The sequence below is a fragment of the Sciurus carolinensis genome, chromosome 10, assembly GCF_902686445.1.
Source record: "Sciurus carolinensis chromosome 10, mSciCar1.2, whole genome shotgun sequence".
Classification (NCBI taxonomy): domain Eukaryota; kingdom Metazoa; phylum Chordata; class Mammalia; order Rodentia; family Sciuridae; genus Sciurus; species Sciurus carolinensis.
Window position 1 is genome coordinate 127,927,559 of NC_062222.1, and position 19,637 is coordinate 127,947,195.

General features: G+C 40.4%; 1 protein-coding gene across 1 annotated transcript in view; it reads left to right on the forward strand.

Moving 5' to 3' along the window:
* Nucleotides 1–19,637, forward strand: part of Fam184b (family with sequence similarity 184 member B) — a 109,630-nt gene that overhangs the window by 73,904 nt on the left and 16,089 nt on the right. Inside the window, 3 exon segments of the mRNA XM_047567465.1 lie at nt 12,790–12,893; nt 17,962–18,091; nt 19,351–19,563. Of these exon segments, the coding sequence (XP_047423421.1) occupies nt 12,790–12,893; nt 17,962–18,091; nt 19,351–19,563 (447 nt within the window).

Consider the following 19,637-nt stretch of genomic DNA (forward strand, 5'->3'; position numbering starts at 1 on the left):
CATGGTTATGTCTGTTTACACTTTCTCCAGAAGGAAAACGAAAGTCCTTCTGGCAGCTGTGATTGAAATCATTTCACTTCCATAATCCTGCAGGGCAAATGTTAGTGTTATCTTCATTTTACGGTTAGGGAAACTGAGGCTTGAAGAAAGGCCAGAACCTGTGCCCTAAGCCATGGCAGCAAAAATCCCTGCCTCCCTGTCACAGAGAATTGTGGTAATGAACAGAAGAGAGCACATGACTGCACTTCTCAAAGCCATTCAAGAGTCTGTGAATGCAAGGTGTCTTTATGATATCCATCACTGTCCCCTGCAATCATTTCAGCAAAACTCCCTTACACTAGGTGCTCTATTTTAAGATGTACAAAATGTTACCTTTGGAAGATAGTGAACTGAACTTGAAAATGACTTTCTATGTTCCTTTCTGGGAGATTTCCTGGTAGTGGGTGTTTCTTTAAAATAGAAACAATACAGATGAGTTTAAAATGACTGAAAGATGAAAGGTGGAGAACATAGGTTTAAAATAGCCAACCATTTGAGAAGGGACGAGATTTCTGTGGTGGATGGTTTGGAGCAGACGTAGATCTATTTATTTTTCTGTGCACACTATTTATACTCAGGGCACTTTAGCGCTGGAGAGAGCATTGGACTGAAGCTCAGCAGAATGCCCGATTAAGAACCCAGGAGTGCGAATCAAGGGTGGATAACATGGGAAATGTCGGGAGTGGCTCAGGGTTATTCTTACTGGAGGGCTCCCTGTGGTCCAAAAAAAAGGTAGCAGGGGAGTGAGTCTATTCCAGGTTGAGTAAAGAGAAGCAGATATTTGAATCAGCATTACTGGGCCTGAAAGCAGTCATTCAGCCAACTGTTTATTGATCTCCAGGGTCAAGTTCATTTGCAAAATAGTAAAATGGCATGGTAGCACCTTGTGAATGACATAGTTTGATCTAAAATACCAGGTGCACAAAGTCAAAGAGAAGAAATAACTTTTCGTTGTTATTTACATGATCTGATGGAATTGTCAGACCATGCATCTCTCCTCACTGCCCGACCAGAAGGCAGTTGAAATCAAGAACTATGTCTTATTAATCTTTATCCTTCCAGCATCTAGTATACTTAAATGTGGCAGATGTTTAACATCTCCTTTTATGTAAACTGATATATGACATGATGACTGAGTGAATAGAACGGAGGGTACCATTTTGAGTTTTAGTAGTTAAAAAGTGAGATTAGGAACTCCTTCAAAACGAGTCCTTGGCCGGAGGATAATTTAGAAGAACAATGGGATCTTTTCCTGAAGATTCCCACTTGATGTCAGTGGAAATAAGTGTGATCTTCTCTTTCTTTGGGAAAGACTTTGTATTCGTCTGTTTTGTGTTATCACAATGAAGGAAACTACCTTTATAAAGAAAAGAACTTTATCTTTCTCTCAGTTTTGGAGGTTGAAAATCCAAGCCACCTGACTCAAACTCTGGTAAGGGCCATATGACAGACGGCAGGAGTGTATGCAGGGGGGAGAAAACGCACCATGAAATAGGACGCTAGAGAGACCCAGGGATAAGACTCTCACTCTCAAGAATTCACTTCAGAAAATGAGTATTTCCTTCTGAGGGCAGCACCCAGGACTTAAGGACCTTGGGCCCCACCTCTTAGGGTGTCCATCATCTCCCATATTGCCTAACTTGGGAACAGCTTTCAACAATAAAGGTTGGAAACAAAAAAGTTGCCCTTGTGGGCAAACCACATCCAAACCATAGCAGACTTCCTTGTCTCTGGTGTCCCGAGGCTGGAAACCAGTGAAGAGAAACAGAAAAGATTGTGGCATTCATTTCCGGGTTCAGTTGGATAAAACTCAACAACCTTTGTTTCTCAGGTTTATTTTTTAGTTTCTTTTTTATTTTATTGCAGTAAGAACCACAATAAAAGAGATCTACCCTCTTAAGGAAAGTTTCAAGTGTGCAATATATTACAGTTGACTATAGGTACAATGTTGCACAGCAGATCTCTCGATATTATTTATCTTGACTGAAATGTCATGTATTTTATAGTAAAACCCAACTTCCATCTCACCCTAGCCCCTGGAAACCATCATTCCACTCTGATTCCATGAATCTGATCATTTCCGATACCTCATAAACACAGAATGACATGCTTTGTCTTCCTACGGCTAGTTTATTTCACTTAGCAAATGTCCCCAAGGCTCTTTCATGTTGTTTGCATATTATAGAATTTCCTACTTTTTATTTTTATTTTTTTTAATTAATTTATTTATTTGGATTCCTTGTACACAAATGGGGTACAATTGTTGTTTCTCTGGTTGTACATGAAGTAGAGTCGCACCATTTGTGTAATCATACATGTATGTAGGGTAATGATGTTTGTCTCATTCTGTTATTTTTCCTTCCACCCCCACCTCTTTTTCCTCTATACAATTCATCCTTCTTCCATTCTTGCCTCCCTCCCATCCCCTGTTATGTATCATCATCCACCTATCAGAGAGACCATTCAGTCTTTGATTTTTTGGGATTGTCTTGTCTCACTTAGCATGATATTCTCCAACTGTATCCATGTACCTGAAAATGCCATAATTTTATTCTTCTTTATGGCTAAGTAATAGTCCAAGAATTTCCTACTTTTTAAAAGATAGGTAGTATTCCACTGCATGCACATACCACATTTTTTTTACCCATTCAACTGCCAATGGAAATATAAGTTGTTTCATATATTAGCTACAGTGAATAGTGCTGCATTGAACTCAGGAGTGCTAATATAATTTAATACTGATTTCAGTTCTTTTGGATAAATACCCAGAAATAAGATTGCTGGATTATATGGTAGTTTCGTTTTTGTTTTTGTTTTTGTTTTTTGTTTTTTTTTTTTTGAGAAATCTCCATACTGTTTTCTATATTAGCTACATCATTGTGCATTTTTGCCAAAAGTGTGCAAGGGTTCTAGCTTCTCCACATCCTCACACTTCCCTATTTTGGATACATAATGCCATCCTGACACGTGTGAAGTGATATCTCACTGTGGTTTTAATTTGTGTGTCCCTGATGATAAGTGACATCAAACTCCTTTGCATGTATCTGTTGGTCATTTATGTTTTCTTTGGATAAATGTCTATTCAAGTCCTGAGCCTATTTTAAAAATTGGGTTATGAAGGTTTTCTTTTTCTTTCAATGTTGGTTTTGTAGTGACTTCTTACATATTCATAGGTTAACCCTTGTCGGATGTATAGTTTGAAAATATTTTCTCCCATTCTGTAGGTGTCTCTTTACTCTGTTGGTTGTTACCTTTTCTGTGAAGAAGTCTTTAGTTTTAGTTTTAATTTTAGAATTCCACTAGATTATTTTTTCATTTTTTAAACTTACTTTTGTTGGTGCATTTTAATTATACATTCTAGTGGGATTCATTATACCATATTCGTGCATGGTTGTTGTTTCCTTGCTTTTGGTTTAATATACATGAAATATATGTTTATAGCATGAAAATTCTAATTCTAATTTTCATATACATGAAATTACTGCTAAGACCAATGTCATGAAGCTTTTTCTGTATGTTTTCTTCTAGGAGTTTTCTGATTTGGGCCTTTACATTTAAGTTCATTGTGAATTTATTTATTTATTTTATTTTATTTTTTTATTTTATTTTTTTCTGGTGCTGGGGATTTAACCCAGGGCCTTGTGCTTGCAAGGCAAGCACTCTACCAACTGAGCTATATCCCCAGCCCGTGAATTGATTTTTATATATAATGTAATATAAGAATTGAAATTCATTTTTTTGCAAATGGATATTTGATTTTTCCAAACACCATTTGTTTCCCCATTGTGCATTCTTGGCACTGTTGTTGAAAAACCAGTTGATTATAAATTATGAATTTATTTCTGGGCTCTTAATTCTATTCCATTGGTCTATTGCTTCCATGTATGTATAATGTGTCAAAATATACTTTACTATCATGTATGTATGTCTAAAAAGAATTTTTAAAAAGATTGATTTGGCTATTCATAGTCTTTGATGGTTCCATATGAGTTTTGAGAATTATTTTTTCTACTTCTATAAAAAATAGTGCTAGGATTTTTATAAGGATTTTATTGAATCTGTAGTTTTCTTTGAGTAGTGTGGACACTTTAACAATATTAGGTCTCTGAAACCATGATCATAGATTTTGTTGTATCTTTTAAAATTTCTTTCATCAGTGTTTATAGTTTTGTGTATAGAAGGCTTTCACCTCCTTAATTAAATTTATTCCTAGATATTTTATCTTTTTGGTGCCATTGTCAGTGGAACTGCTTTCCAGATTCCCTATTAGACAGTTCAATTGCTAATGCATAGAAGTGCAACTAATTTTTGTAGGTTGATTCTGTATCCTGCAACTTTACTGAATTTGTTTACTGAATCTAATGATTTTCTTGTGTGTGTGGTACTGGGGATTTACCACTGAGCTATATCCCCAGCCCTTTTCTTAATTTTAATTTTGAGACAGAGTCTTACAAAGTTGCCAGGGAAAATCTTGAACTTGTGATCCTCCTGCCTCAGTCTCCTAAGTCCCTGGAATTACAGGTGTATGTCACCCTGCCCAGCTAGTTTTAACAGTTTTTATGGCATCTTAATTAGGATTTTCTCTATGTAAGATCATGTTGTCTGCAAACAGGGACAGTTTTACTTCTTCCTTTCTAGTTTGAATGCCTTATTCTTTTCCTCCTTTTTTTCTTGACTAACTGCTCTATCTAGGATTTCTAATATTATGTTTGAAGTGGTGAAAGTGGGTATCCTTGTCTTGATTCTGCTCTTAGAGGAAAACTTTCAGTTTTTCACCATTTAGTATGACATTACCTGTGGGATTTCCATATGTGGACTTTCTTATGTCGTGAACATTTCTTCTACTCCTAGTTTGTTTGGTTTTTTCTCAATGAGATAGCTTTGAATTTTGTCAAATGCTTTTACTACATCTGTTGGGACTATTCTGTGATTTTTATCCTTTATTAATAGCGAATATCACATTAACTGACTTTTGTATAATGAACCATTCTTGCATCCTAGGAAAAAAATGTTTACTCAGGATGTATATGCCGTTAGATTCAATTTGCTACATTTTGTTGAGGATTTTTTTTTTCATTTATATTCACCAGGGATATTGACCTGTAGTTTTCTACAGGTGTAGTTTTCTATAGGTATCTTTGTCTGCTTTTGGAACCAAGGTAATGTTGGTCACATAAAATTGGTTTGAAAGTGTTTTTGGTTTTTTGGCAAGGGTTTAAGAAGGATTGGTATGAATTTTTTGAATATTTTGCAGAATCCACCCATAAAACCATCTGGTACTAGGGATTTCTTTGTTGAGAAAATTTTGCATAGTGATTCAACCTTCTTATATCTTATTGGTCCATTCAAGCTTTCTAATTTATCCATTGTTCTTGGTTATCAAGTTTGTTGTTCATAATAGTCTCTTATAATCTTTATTTTCGTGGCATAGTTATAGTCTCTTCTTTCATTTCCTGTTTTATTAGACTCTTCTCTCTTAGCTTTGTTTATCTTGTCAAAAAGAAACAACTCAGCTGTGAACAGTGACACCCCAGCAGCTTGGGAGGCTGAGGCAGGAGGATTGAGAGTTCAAAGCCAGCCTCAGCAAAAGTAAGGCACTAAGCAACTCAGTGAGACCCTGTCTCTAAATAAAATACAAAAAATGGAGCTGGGGATGTGGCTCAGTGACTGAGTGCCCTGAATTCAATCCATGATACAAAAAGAAAAAAAAAAAAAAAAAAGAAAAGAAAAGAAAGAAGGAAAAGAAACAACTCATAATTTCATTGATTTTTTTAAATTTTCTATTTTAATTTATTCTGCTTTAACGTATTTTTCCTTTGACTATCTTTGGGCTTAGTTTGTTTTTCTTTTAATAGCTCTTAGGTTGTTTACTTGAGATCCTTCTTTTTTAATGAAGGGTTTTTTTTTTTTAAAGGTTTGAATTTTTCTTCTTAGTATTGCTTTTGGAAGTTTTATTTATCTCAAAGAATATTTTAATTTTCTTTTTATTTCTTTTTTGCAGTGCTGGGGATCAGTCAGGGCCTTGTGCATGTTAGGCAAGAGTTCTTCCACAGCTGCATCTCCAGCTCTCTAATTTCTTTATTTCTTCTTTCTTTTCTTTTTTTTTTAAATATATATTTTAGTTGTTGGTGGACCTTCATTTTATTTATTTATTATGCGGTGCTAAGAATCAAATCCAGTGCCTCACACATGCTAGGCAAGTGCCCTACCACTGAGCCCAACCCTGGCCCCTATTTCTTCTTTCTTGTAAGACACATAAAGTGGTGATGAAGTCATCTGCTTCTATTTAACTGGGAAAGTATCTCTTCATTTTCAAAGGCAAGTTTTGCTGGGTACAGTATTCTTGGTTAGCCGTGGTTTTTCCCCCCAACTGTTACTACTTTGAGTATTATCATCCCACTCCTTTCTAGCCTTCAAGGTTTCTCTTGAAAAATACACCTATTTTCTTAAGAGGATTTTCTTGTATGTGATAAGTAGCTTTTCATTTGCTGCTTCAAAAATTCTATGTCTGGGACCTTTGACAATTTGGTTGTAATGTGTCTCACTTGGACTTCTTTGGATTCATCTTATATCTTGTTCTTTGGCTTCTTGGATCTGGATGTCCATGTTATTCCCCAGACTGGGAAACTCTTTAACCATTATTTCTTTTAATGGGCTTTCTGGTCCTTTGTCTCTGTCTCTCTCTGTCTCTTTCCTTCTCTGTCTTCCTTTTGGAACTATCATATGCATAGCTTTGTCCACTTGATGATGTCCCATAATTCTCTTAAACTTTTTTGTTTTTTACTTTTTTTCCTTCTTTTTTATTTTTATTTCTATGCCTGCATTATTCTCAATGACCTGTCTTTCAGTTCATCCATCCTTTCTTTTGCTTAATATCTTCTAGTGAATTTTTCAGTTCAATTATTATGTTCTTCTGCTCCATTATTTTCTTTAAACTTTTAAAATATTTTCATCTTTTATCTCTGTTGAATTTCTCACTGTTTTCATTCATTTTTCTCTTATGTTAGTGAGCATCTTTTTGAGAGAGAGTTTTAATTCTGTCAGGTAAATCATGTAATTCTGTTTCATAAGGTCATTCTCATGCAGAGATTTAGCTTGTGCTTTTATTTGGAACATCTTTGTCTAATTTTTAGTTTCCTTGATTCTCTGTGCTATCTGCACTGTAGAAAAAGCAGGTACTTCTCCCAGTCTTTACAAACTGCCTATACCAGAGAATCCCCCATTAACCAGCATGGTGAGATTCTGGGGGCATATATCTCTTTCTCTCCACAAAAAAAAAAAAAAAAAAAAAGCAGGCAGCTTTGATTTTTGTTTGTTCACTCTGTGCTAAGCCAAGGGAGAGCAATGTGTCTGGCAGTCTAAGCCTCTATCTCCAATTCTCCCTACTACTCTGGATGTAGTAGGCTTGCCAGAGTTCCACGATTGGCCAGACAGAAGCCAGACTTCTGGGGAGCCTCCTTGGAAAAGTTGGGGTGCTGAGCATGTAAACTAACCCCTTCCCTCTCCAGGATGAAGCTGAGAGCTGAGGGTATCTTCCTAATTATATTAGGGAGATATGATATTTTTATCTTGCCAGATATGTTTATAGACTTAAACATTTATTAGAAACATTCAAGAAGTTAGAAAAAGAAAAATGGAGTAAACCAAAGTAAGTAGAAGGAAAGAGATATGAAAAACAAAATAAATGAAATAGAAAAAATAGATAAATCTGACCAAACATCTGAAAGCTAGCTTTTGAAAAAAAAACATCAAATTTCTGGCAGACCTGATCAAGGAGAAGGGAAGAAGGAACTGAGAGCAACATGAACAATGGACAAGGATCCCCTGACAGAACAGAGACTAAAAGAATTCCAAGCGTACTCTACGTGTGATGTAGCTGGGAGCTCATGTTGGTACCCAGTGAATCAGCTCTTAGTGTTTTCTGAGCTGCCATGAAAACTGTGAAAGGGAATCTGCAGGATGTCATTTCTAGGCCACTTTATTGACCACTGCAGTATTCAAAGGAGCCTAGGCTGCATCAGGGGCAATAACTCTGGCAACACGGTGCCTTAAATATCCCTACCAGCATTGATGAGTTTGGTTTTGCATTCTCTTAGGGTATAGGAACCCTTTTGTAGTTTCTGATTTCTTACCTAGGGAATCTATTCATGAATTATTGCTGAATTGTCAGGGCAAGAAGGGTCTGGGCATCCTTCCACCATATAGTTGATGTCATTTTTCTCATGTTGATTTTGTCTCCTTGTAGATAGTTCCCAACAGCATATTTGCATAAAAATTTTGAACTCACATCCAGTTAGGCCCTGATACTAGCAGCTGGTAATCATGCCTACATGGCACTTCCAAGTGCCTGTTCAGTGACACAGAATGACAGGGATGGGAGTCAGAGAATACAGGGGTCTACTCCTCATGCCACCTCTAGCAGCCTGAGACAAGTCACTGAACATCTCCAAACACAGTTCCCCAAATGTAAACAAGGATGAGAGGCCTTTCCTTCCCCACCTCACAAAGTCATGGGCAGACCTGAGACAATGTATGGAAATAGGCAAATGTGATGTAGCTGGGAGCTCATGTTGGTACCCAGTGAATCAGCTCTTAGTGCTTTCAATCCACTCCTGTTTCGGGACTCTTGCCCAGGTCGCCTTTAAATATAGCAGTGGCCAATAAAGCAGGCCAGAAATTGCTTCCTGCAGATTCCCCTTCACATCTTCATGCAGCTCACAGTACATTTTGAATTCTTTTTAATCTCTATTCTGTCATGAGATCCTTGTCCATTATTCATGTTGCTCTCAGTTCCTTCTTCCCTTTTTCTTGATCAGGCCTGCCAGAAGTTTGAAGTGTGTTATTTTTTTTTTTCTTTCTTTTTTTCAAAAAGCTAGCCTTCAGATGTGTTGGTCAGATTTACTTATTTATTTTTATTTCATTTATTGTGTTTTTTATATCTCTTTCCTTCTACTTACTTTGGGTTTATTCCATGTTCTTTTCCTAACTTCTTGAATGCTTTCTAACAAATATGCTTATCTATAAATTGCCTACTGTATATCCTTATCTATGTCTGAGAGTTTTGAAGTTTATGTTGTTTTTAAGCTTTCTTATGGCTTTCTAATTTTATTGTAATGTCATCAGATAGCACAATCTATAGAATATGAACACACTGAACTGTCTTGAGATTTACTCTATAGCTTAATGTGGGGTCAGTTTTTTAAATGTTCCGTATATGATGGAAAGAAAGCATATAATCTTGGTTTGATTGTTAAGATATATATATTTGAATCCTTGCTCTGTATTATATTTGCTGTATGACCTGCAGCCAATTATATATCCTCTCCTGCCTCAGTGTTTTCTTATTTAAAATGGGATGATAGTATCCAGTTTATACAGTTAAGGGCCTAACACATACTATGCATCATATAAAAGTTAGAAACTAGCAGTTCTTTTTAGCTATAGGTTTAGTTTATTAATCTCATTATTTAGATCTTCTTATCCTAGAAAATTTTGTCAGTTTAGTATATCAGTTTCTGAGAGATATATATTAAAAATCTCCCATTATAATTATAAAGTTTCCCATTTTCCTTCATAATTCTGAACATTTTGCTTTATGATTTTGAGCTCTGTTGTTAGACGCTTATAGGTTCACTATTAGAGCTTTTTTTAGTAAATGAATTCTTTCATCAGGATACATTGATGTGTTGAACTTCACCAGTTCATATTTGATGTGATTAGTGGTATTAAAATTGTTTTTACCAACATACTTTGGTAAAAATTCTGTAAACCAAGCTTGAAACCTGGATATAATTAATTACACATCTTTTAAGTATTTATAGCATAGTAGTATGCATGCTATTCTTATTTGTTGTTGTGTCCAACTCCACCATGCAATTTCTCCAGGATTATACAGAACATATATTTATAGCAGATGACTCATAAAGTTGTTTGCTAGACTACAACATTTGAACATTTGCTGCTGGACTTTATGGGAATTGGAGATCTCCAAGATAGTTTTAATTCCCAAAATACTGGAAACTAAGAGGCAAAGGTGGCCCTTTTTGTCTCACGTCCACATGGAGGTTGTAATCTGTCCAGTTATATCATTGTTTGAACCATACTCATTGGGCCCTGTGACTAGTAGATGTCAACTAACTGGACTTTAAGTTCCAGTTACATACAGAAAGATAGGATTAGAGCTATTCAAAATTGTACTAAAGGATCTTAATTTACTGGCTTCATGCTGCACCCTCATGACTGAACCCTAAAGGTTGGTGAGGGGCTACAGGGGATTAAGAAAAACACACAAACATTTACAGAGAAAGCTGGGACCAGGTGGGACACCGACCTCTGATGGAGGAACAGTGACCCAGATCTAGCCAGCACATTTATTATATAGGTTTTATCATTAGAAGGTTTTCTGTCAGAAAGCAAAAGCAGGCAGGCTTGAAGGTTGCAGCACCGTAGCTATTATAATTATCTTGTTATGCTCAGAATTCTCTACCCCAGCATCTGTTATCTGAGCTCAAGGTCAAGACTGATATAATGCTGTGCCTTTGCACAAAACTTCTGCAGGCAGTGCATCACCAGAGCTCCCGGGCAATCTTGTCCTTCACCTTTGCACAGAAAGTTCCCAGAGCAAAACACAGCCACAGCTTCGAGTCACAGCTCTCCACAGTCTTACAATTTATAAGACTTCTAACCTGTATCTGGGGTTACTTTTACATTCATTTATAACCTAGGAAGGGAGAAAAGTGCTCCTATAACTAATTCGAGGAAGAAAAACTTTGAATGTTTTATTGTTATATCCCGAGAAGAGTGCCTGGCACACAGTCAGTTATTAATAAATGTTTCTGAGAAGATTATGGTTCCACAAAAGGTTGTTATGGAAACTTCCAGAGAAGAGAGTGTAACTGCAATGCATGAGATGGCAAAATCTTCAGGAGGAACTGACAGTCAAGTAGGGTCTTGAAGGAGAAACAGATCTGGGGATTAAAGTCTACATCATTAAGGTTCTATCAGAAAAACAAACTAAGGATGGTACAGGATACGAGATTAAATGTAGGAACTGAGCTGGCATAATTGTGGGATCCAGTTATACATTTGGTGTTCAACTGCTGCCTCTTTGTCTAGTGGCAGGCCTAAAACTGTGCATCTAATACTATGCTGGCGCCTCTACATGTATTAGTTCATCTAATCCTTGTGACAACCTGAGTAATTTTCCCAACGTTGCACCACTAATAAGAACTGGGATTTAAACACAGGGAGTCTGCTACTAGAGTCCAAGCTTTAAACCAGAGACTATAGTGAGGGATCAAAGAATGCAAGCGTCACAGGGAAGAGCATTTCAGGCAGAGGGATCAGCCTGTGCAAGCCCCTGAGGCAGGTCTGCTTGTTTGGAGTTCTGGGCATGTCACAGTTAGAGGGGCTTATTAAACATTAAGGACAGATGGATATACATGTCTGAATATTGGGAGAAAGATTGGAAATAGAGAAGTAAGTTTGTTTGTCATTAATATCCATGTGGCATTTAATACCATGGGACTAGATGAAACTCTGAGGCCTGGGAGAAGGGAGTAGTATTGGAGGAGACTGAGAAGGAGCTTCTGGTGGGAGGGGGACAGAGGAGACCCAGGAGAGAGGGCTGTCAGTGGCCCTGCTGAGAGGGCCAGCTAGCTGAGGCCTGAGGACTGAGGACTGTGTGATGTGGGTGTCACGTTGACCTTAGCCTGTTTGTTGCAGACATTTCAGTATATTGAAGGGCACCTAACCATTTTGTTCCAGGTCAAGTGGGGACAGGAGCTCAAGTTTCCACCCTTGAGCTCAGCTCCACCCAAGTGACCCCAAGACCCCTCCCAAGGTTTCAAAACCAGTCTGAAAACCACATATGCAAGCTCTCCAACTCATTTACAGTTGGTGAGTATATTCAGGATAGGGAAGACACTGGCTCAAGGTCACACAACTGGCTAATGAGAAACCCAGGTTGTAGTTTGTCACTATTTAATAAGATTTGACAACGAACAAATCTGCCCATGCTCTGTCTTAACATATTGTTTTCCCTGGACTGTGGTTGCCATTACAAGTAGAAAAATCAAAATTAAAAAGTCTTTGCTACCCTTACGTCTCTGTGGAAAGGAAAGAATGATAAAATGAGCAAATTCAATGAGTAACAATTCAGAATGCTCATTGTTCCCTCATCATTTCTGCATTCTCTGCCCATGTCCCATTTCTCAATGCTTTCGACCTTTCAGCAAGTTCCCTGTTTCTGATCCTATGTAAGGAGATGCATCACACCACAACCTATGGGATGGGCCTGATAATCAGGACTAAGCTGCTCACACTTAACTGCTGCCCGTGTGCCAGCGCTGGACTCTGATGCTCACCACAGCCCCACAAGTCAGGCCCAGCAGGGTCCCTCTCTGCAGGCTGAAGTGGTTAAGGGTCAGAGTGCCCTGTTGCATATCCCATCCCTACAACTGTCATGGTGGAACCCTGGGCCAGTACTTATTCTCTCCAACTTCAGTCTCCCCAGCTGTATGAACTGCTTGGTAGACTGCAAAACAGGACACAAGTGTAAGTGCCTCCAGGATCAGAATCAGGCGCTGTGCGAGGCACTGCAGCATCGTGGCCTCCTCCTCCCAGGCCTGTAAACTGGGCACAGACAGTGGATCTCAGGGGCCTCTTTCTCCTCTGCTCTCTGGTTTGAAGAAGCCCGGTAGGATCAGGGCACTGTGCTTGATCTCTTCATGTCGTTGTTTTTTGCCTTAGGATCTTTGCTCAGAGCTGAAGGAAGCCTCCCAGACACTGCCCAGAGAAGAGTATCAAGATAAGTTAGCAGCTGAGGAAGGAACCAGCAGCGACGAAGAAGAAAGGTACAGACCCCCAAGTGCTCTAATGAATGAGGACTCAGATCTGAAAGAGGCATTCACCCATTCCCTCTGTCCTCCAGTACCATGCTCAGTGAGGGAACCGACAGCTCTTGTGTGTTGTTGGTATAGCTGTGGGCTTTACATAGCCAATCTAATGTGTTTAATTACCACCCCAAGCCAGAGAGGTCTTGGTATAGTTTAAACTCAAAGAGGTTAGGAATCCTGCCCAAGATTCAGGCCTGGAAAGGTAGAGGATAGGGGAACTTTGTCCCCCCCAGGGGAACTGCCCCCCTGCATCACCTATACTAGTCAGCTGTTGCTGCTATAACAAGCATCCTTAAATATCAGTGATTTTCATGAATGAGCTTTCTTTATGCTTGAATCAGCCAGGCTCTGTTGGGCTTATGTGCACTTGGCGCTAGCTGAGGGTTAGGTGTTATTACTCTGCAACAAACTAGAATTCAAGTTTCTTCCACGTGCCTTCTCATTCTGGGACCCAGCCTGAGGGATGAGCTCCTATTGAGGGCAGGTTATTTTCATGGTAAAGGGAGGGAGCTCAGAAGGGCGGAGGGAAACATGCAATGCCTCTTAAAGCTCAGTACTTTCAGGACTGCACTCAATTCCATACTTATTCCATGGGCCAGCGTAAGTCATGGGACCACAAGTAACATTAATGGGCAGAGAAGCATATACTTCTATGCATCTTAGCCCAATGAGCTGCTTTAATATACTATAGGTAGGTAACTGAGGAGAAATTTCTTTCTTTTAGATTAAAAGTTGGGAAGTTCAACATCAAGGTACCAACCAATTCAGTGCCTGATGAGGACTGTCTTTACAGATGACCATCTTCTCTATCTTCTCAAATGGGCAAATGGGGAGGGAGAGGGAGAGACCAATCTTCCATGTCTATTCTTATAAGAGCACTGATCCTATCATGAGGGCTCCACTCTCGTGACCTAATTACTTCCAAATGCTCCATCACAACTAGTATCAAATTGGCAATTAGGGCTTCAACATATGAATTTTGGGAGACACAATGTATCCTTGAGCACACCATAGCCACAAGAAGTAGGAGAAGAGGACAGGGAGTATTTCTGAGTAAATACAACATGAAACAGTCTGTTACAGCATCTCAGGAGATTCTGATACACAGAGTCTAGGGTACCTCCCAGCCATGTTATTTTGAGAAAGCTTCCCAGGTGATTCTGAGGACACCAGTTATGTCCCACTGCCCTGCACTAACAAATGACATGTGTGGGTCCTGGCAGATGACCTGTATGCTCCTGTCATCTAGAAGCTCTCTAGATGATTGAGAGGCAGGGCAACACACGGTCCAGTAAACTCCAGCTCATAAGAGTCCCACAGCACCCTCCAGCTTCTATGCCAGTCTCTAGGAGGCACATGAGCAAAACAATTAACAAGGACAGAATCTAGAGTCAGGCCTCCAGGTTAACCACTGGCAGCCATAAACTTTTCCCAGGTAGAACTCATGATATGGGAGGGAAAGAAGGCTCTCTTTCCCTGAGAACAATGGCAGAAATTTCAAGGTCTCCAGTGGGTCCATCCTGGGTCACATGTATTTTCAAGATAGTCATTCTTGCCATCCTGCTTTGTTTGGCCAGGCATGTGTCATATGCCCTTCCCTGGGGCCAGCTGCACCCAAGCCCTATGAACTAAACAAGGTCATCACTGAATGGGGACAGGCTTTCCCACAGGAGGATGCTGGGCAGACCAGCAGCAATGTGGTAATCACAGCAGCCTTCGACATCACCGAAGAAGGACACCCAACTCAGAAGAACTGGGGAGCCCAGGCCCTGGAGGCTGCTCCCGCAGTTTTGTTTTCTGGGGGGAGGGGTGGTGAGTGGATAAGCTAAGCAATGTAGAGAAAGAAGTGGGAAGATTGGCTGGCATCTAAGGTCAGGGACATTGGACAGAACAAAGGCAGTGGCTCCCTTTTGGGGGTGGGGTTGCATATTCTGGAGTTACTCTCAAGAGGCACGAGTACTGGGAATGGACAACTGACCTTCTGGGCACAGTGGCTCTAAGAGGTGGCACCTTGTCCGCTGGCTGTTGACATGAAGTGGGGGAGAGGAGGGCACAGTCAGATTTAACAGGGAGGTGGGTCAGGTCAACCGGCTGTGCCTGCTTTGTGTGGGATGTCAGGCTGGGACCAGTTCCTTAGGATGAGAGGGAATTGGAAGCAGAGGAAAGAGCACAGAAAGGGAAATTGCCATTTGCGGTATTCCAGGGAATAATAATGATGATGAAATAAAAATGTTTATTGAATGGTGGAGTGCGATAAGCACATTTAAAGTATGAATGTAGTTAATCTTCATAGGTAGACCCGTTATTAAAGTACTTCATTTGGAAGATTTCCGAGGAACAGAAAAGTACTAAATAACTTGCCTAAGTTTATACAGTCAATAAATGGAAAGATCTGGATGCTCTATATTTTGACTGAGATGTTAATTTCATGGTTGTATATATTTGCTAAAATTCACTGAATTATACACTTGCATTTCACTATATGTAAATTTTACTTCAATAGAACATTTAAATAATAATACATGAGCCCTTGTCTTGGGAGGAAGTCCAGCCCCCTGCCCAGGATTCACAGGGAGATCTCCCCTGCTCAGCACAGCTGTCCTGGAGCCACCTGTCACTCTTGCTTTAGGCTGCCCTCACTGCCTCTCCCTTCTCCTAACCTTAGATTTTTTTCATATCCAGATCTCAGACTCAGGTCTACCCTGTTTATTGCTCCTTAAAGATGGCTGTTTGTAGAATGAAACAGACAGTATTACCATATATATATGTGTGTGTGATTACACGAATGGTGTGCATCTACATTGTGTGCAACCATAGAAATGAAAAGTTGTACCCCATTTGGTACAATGAATCAATATGTGTCTGTAAAAAATATTTTAATTTAAAAAAAGATGGCTGTTTAGTGCATCTTCAAAATGCTTGAAGATAACCTAAGAGAATTAGAATGCAAAGAAATAAAATTTCTCTTTTTAAACGTTAAGTTAGTTCTTTATATAAATCTTCAAAATGCTTGAAGATAACCTAAGAGAATTAGAATGCAAAGAAATAAAATTTCTCTTTTTAAATGTTAAGTTAGTTCTTTATATAATTCTTACTATGTACCAAACAGTTTCAAGCCCTTTGTAGATATTCAACCTATTAAGCCATATAACAATCCAAGTGAAAAATACAATTGCTAGCCCCTGTTACAGATGAGGAGCTCAGGCCTAAACAGTTTGAAGAGCTCACTCAAGGCCACATACCTGGTAAGCAGTGGCACTAGAATTTGAAACTGGGCAGTTCAGCCCTAGCACCCAGGGTCTTAGTCGCATGACTCTGCTGCTGCCCACAGCATCCTGGTCTTCCTTTCAGGGTCCCTGTTGACGGTCTCCTCCTTAATCCCCTGCCTGAGTCTGTGTGCTGGGCCCACTTCTGCAGAGGCCTCATCCTATGTCCTCTGTCACAGCCCAGGGCCCTAAACCACTGAACTCTGGTTCTCTGGACTGACATCCTTGGCAGGGGAAGCAAAACATCACCCTAGACCATCTTTTTACATTGTCAAACTGGATAAATGCTTAGTATCCTAATGCAAACATTTGAATCTCTCAGTAGATCAAAAGTTCAGAACTGAGGATGCTGGGAATGAGGGAGGGTCTCCTTCAAAGTCCTCTGTCAGCATCTTATCTTGAATGAACATTTTTCAATCAACATTTTTTGGTTCATGCTTCATATGTAGAGGCTTACTTATAATCCCTCAATTTATACCTGGGGAGAGCTAGTATAAGTTATGAGCATGCTTTGAAAACCATAAAGTACTGTGTGGGGTGTTATTGTTTCATTTTTTTTTCATATAAAGGAAAAGTTGTGAAATTAGACCATAGAAACCTCTTTTATTGGAACTTCTAAGGACCCTCAAAAGAACTCTTAAGCTCTCAAACATTCTAACAGTCAGTCATCATTTATTAAGTACCCATTAAAATGGGTATCAGGTAGTTCCTGCAGAATCCTACACAGTAACACTTAGGATGTCTATGTCAGGTTGCTTTTTGAAAGACTGCCGGGGTCCAGCCCTAGCAGGGGTCGTGGTGGTCTTAGGTGATGGAGGAGGCGTCGGCAAGGTGGAGAACAAAGCAACACAAACTCAAGGAATGGATGCTAAGTTCTAAATTTTATTTTTCCCAGCCAGCTTTTAATACATTAAGAGGTAGGCAGTTACACATGTTTTTTCAGAACAGGAAAAAGTCACAAGGAGAAAAACAAAAATATTTTGTATGATCATTACTAGACTAGACAATGAAGTATTCTAATTATTCTAGTAATTGTTTACTTGTGATAACCTATAACTAAACAGTAAGACATATTAATATTTAACTAATCATAAAGTTTAAAGCAAGCTCAGTAGGGTTGAATAAACGTCAGTCATATGACTACTGCTGTAGTTAATAAATGCTAGACATTTTAAGCTAACAAATATGTAATATCGTCTTATACTGTGTAAACTTAACATTGAGAAACCCCTTTATTTCTTCTGTTCCTGCTATTCCTTCCTGATGGGGTTGGAATTATTTGCCTAGTGTTTCAGGTCATCTGAGAGTAGTAACAGGGGATCGGCAGCTAGAATCTGGTTTTGTATTTTCTCATGGCAATCTTGATACTCAGAGTTTCATAGCAAATCTGAAATCACTGTTCCAGAAGAAGTCTGGTTTTTATGTTCTAACCCTGGTTCTGTTCAGACCCCTACTTTCAGGGAAAACACATAAAATATTAATAGTAAACCTACACATATTAAGCAAGCAAGGAAGGAAAGCCCACAACCCAAATTACCAATGAGATGAGACTTTGCAAACATCTTTTATTACTCAGTGGAATCCTTGTCAAGCACTGAGGGTAACTGCAGGTGGCGTAACAAAAGACAAGATGTTTCTCACCCACCCCAACTAGTACTGGAGCTCCTCCTCTGAGGCAGAGTAGCTGAGATGATATCAGTGTGGTTGTGTCATTCCAAGCCCTAGGATCTTCAGTGATTGTGGTCTCCATATCTTCCCAGGATTGAAGTACCCCTCAAGGAGAGAAGTGACCCACGACCTCCACTGGGCTCTGTGCTGAAGGAAAAGGCACCTGAAATCCAGCGTCTGCAGGAAGACTGGCAAAGCCAGAAGGCCAGGCTGCAAGCCCAGGTAGAAGGGCAGCCCTGTGGGGTGTGCCTTCACATGGAGTGAGGTCCGCCTCCTCCCATGGACAACTCTGGAAAAGCGCAGGGCAGGTTCCCACTGGAGCCGGGGAGGGCATCATGGGCCCAGGGCAAGGTGGGATTCTTGGTTTTGTTTATTGATTTATTCAAAATCTGCCTATTCAAGGGTCAGGGTGTAGCTCAGTGGTAGAGCAATCACCTGGCATGTGCCAAGCCCTGGGTTCTCTCCCTAGTACTGCCAAATATATATATATATATATATATATATATATATATATATATATATCCCCAGCTGTACTCACGGACACCTACTACGAGTCACCGATGATACATCAGTGAACAGTGAACATACCAGATAAAACTCCTTGTATTTTATATATAAGGAACACACACACACACACACACACATTAGCAGCAGAGGTGGAAACAGTCTGCCCTCCGATATTTAGTTTCTGCAACCTTGAATTCAATCACCTACAGATAGAAAATAATTTGAGGGTAAAAACTATTTTTGTACTGAACATGTACAGACTTTTATTTCTAGATATTTCCTGAACAATAGAGTTTAACAACTGTTTACACGGTTGCATTTATAAAATGCATTTGCAGGGCATTGGGTATTACAAGGAATGTAAGAATAATTTAAAGTATGCAAAAGCATATGCAGAGGCTATATGCAAATACAACACCGTTTTATGTAGTAACTGCAGGTGGACTGGATCCTGTCCCCTGCAGACATGGAGGGACGACTGTATTTTGTGCTTTAGCAGAAGAGGTGGGAACAGACAGAAAGTAAGAAACATAAGAAATAAGCAAATCATGCAGTGCCTTAGGAGGAGATAGGTCTTCAGGAAAGGAGCAGGTCAGGGTGGAGGGGCTGGAGGCCCTGGGGATGGGGAGCAGTGAGTGCGGCTGTAAATGGCAGGTGGGGAAGAGCCTCGGGGAGAAGCAGGATGGAATCAAGGCCCCGAGGGAGATGAGGGAGGCCACCCAGTGGCTCTCGGAGAATGTTCTGGCTGTATCTTAGAGGGTGTGTCCCAGAGCGTCTTCACCTTCCCGCATGGGTAGCTCTAGCGAGCCTCCCCTCCCCGGAGGACTTGTCACCGGGTTTTCTGGTTTGCCTTTCCACCCCTCGGCTTTGCCACGAGGACGCTCCCTAGCGAGAGGCACTCGGAAGCTCAGGGCCCGAGGCCACACTCCAGGAGGGCGCGGCAGGGCGCGTCCTGAGGCTCCGCTGGCCCGCAGGTCTCGCAGATGCAGCGCGCGCTGGAGCAGTGCGCCAGCAGCTACCGGGCGGACCTGCGCGAGCTGCAGCAGCTGTCGGACCAAGAGCGCCAGCGGCTGCGGCGCGAGCTCCAGGACAGCCTCCAGCAGAGCCAGGCCGCCAGGGCCCAGCTCGAGGCCGCCCACCAGCGCGCCCTGCGAGCCCTCGACAAGGCCAAAACGCAGGAGCTCAAGGTACGGGAGCGGCATGAGCCGCGCTGCCCTCAGGGGCCCTGCGGTGCCGCACCTGCGTGAACCACCTGCTACCC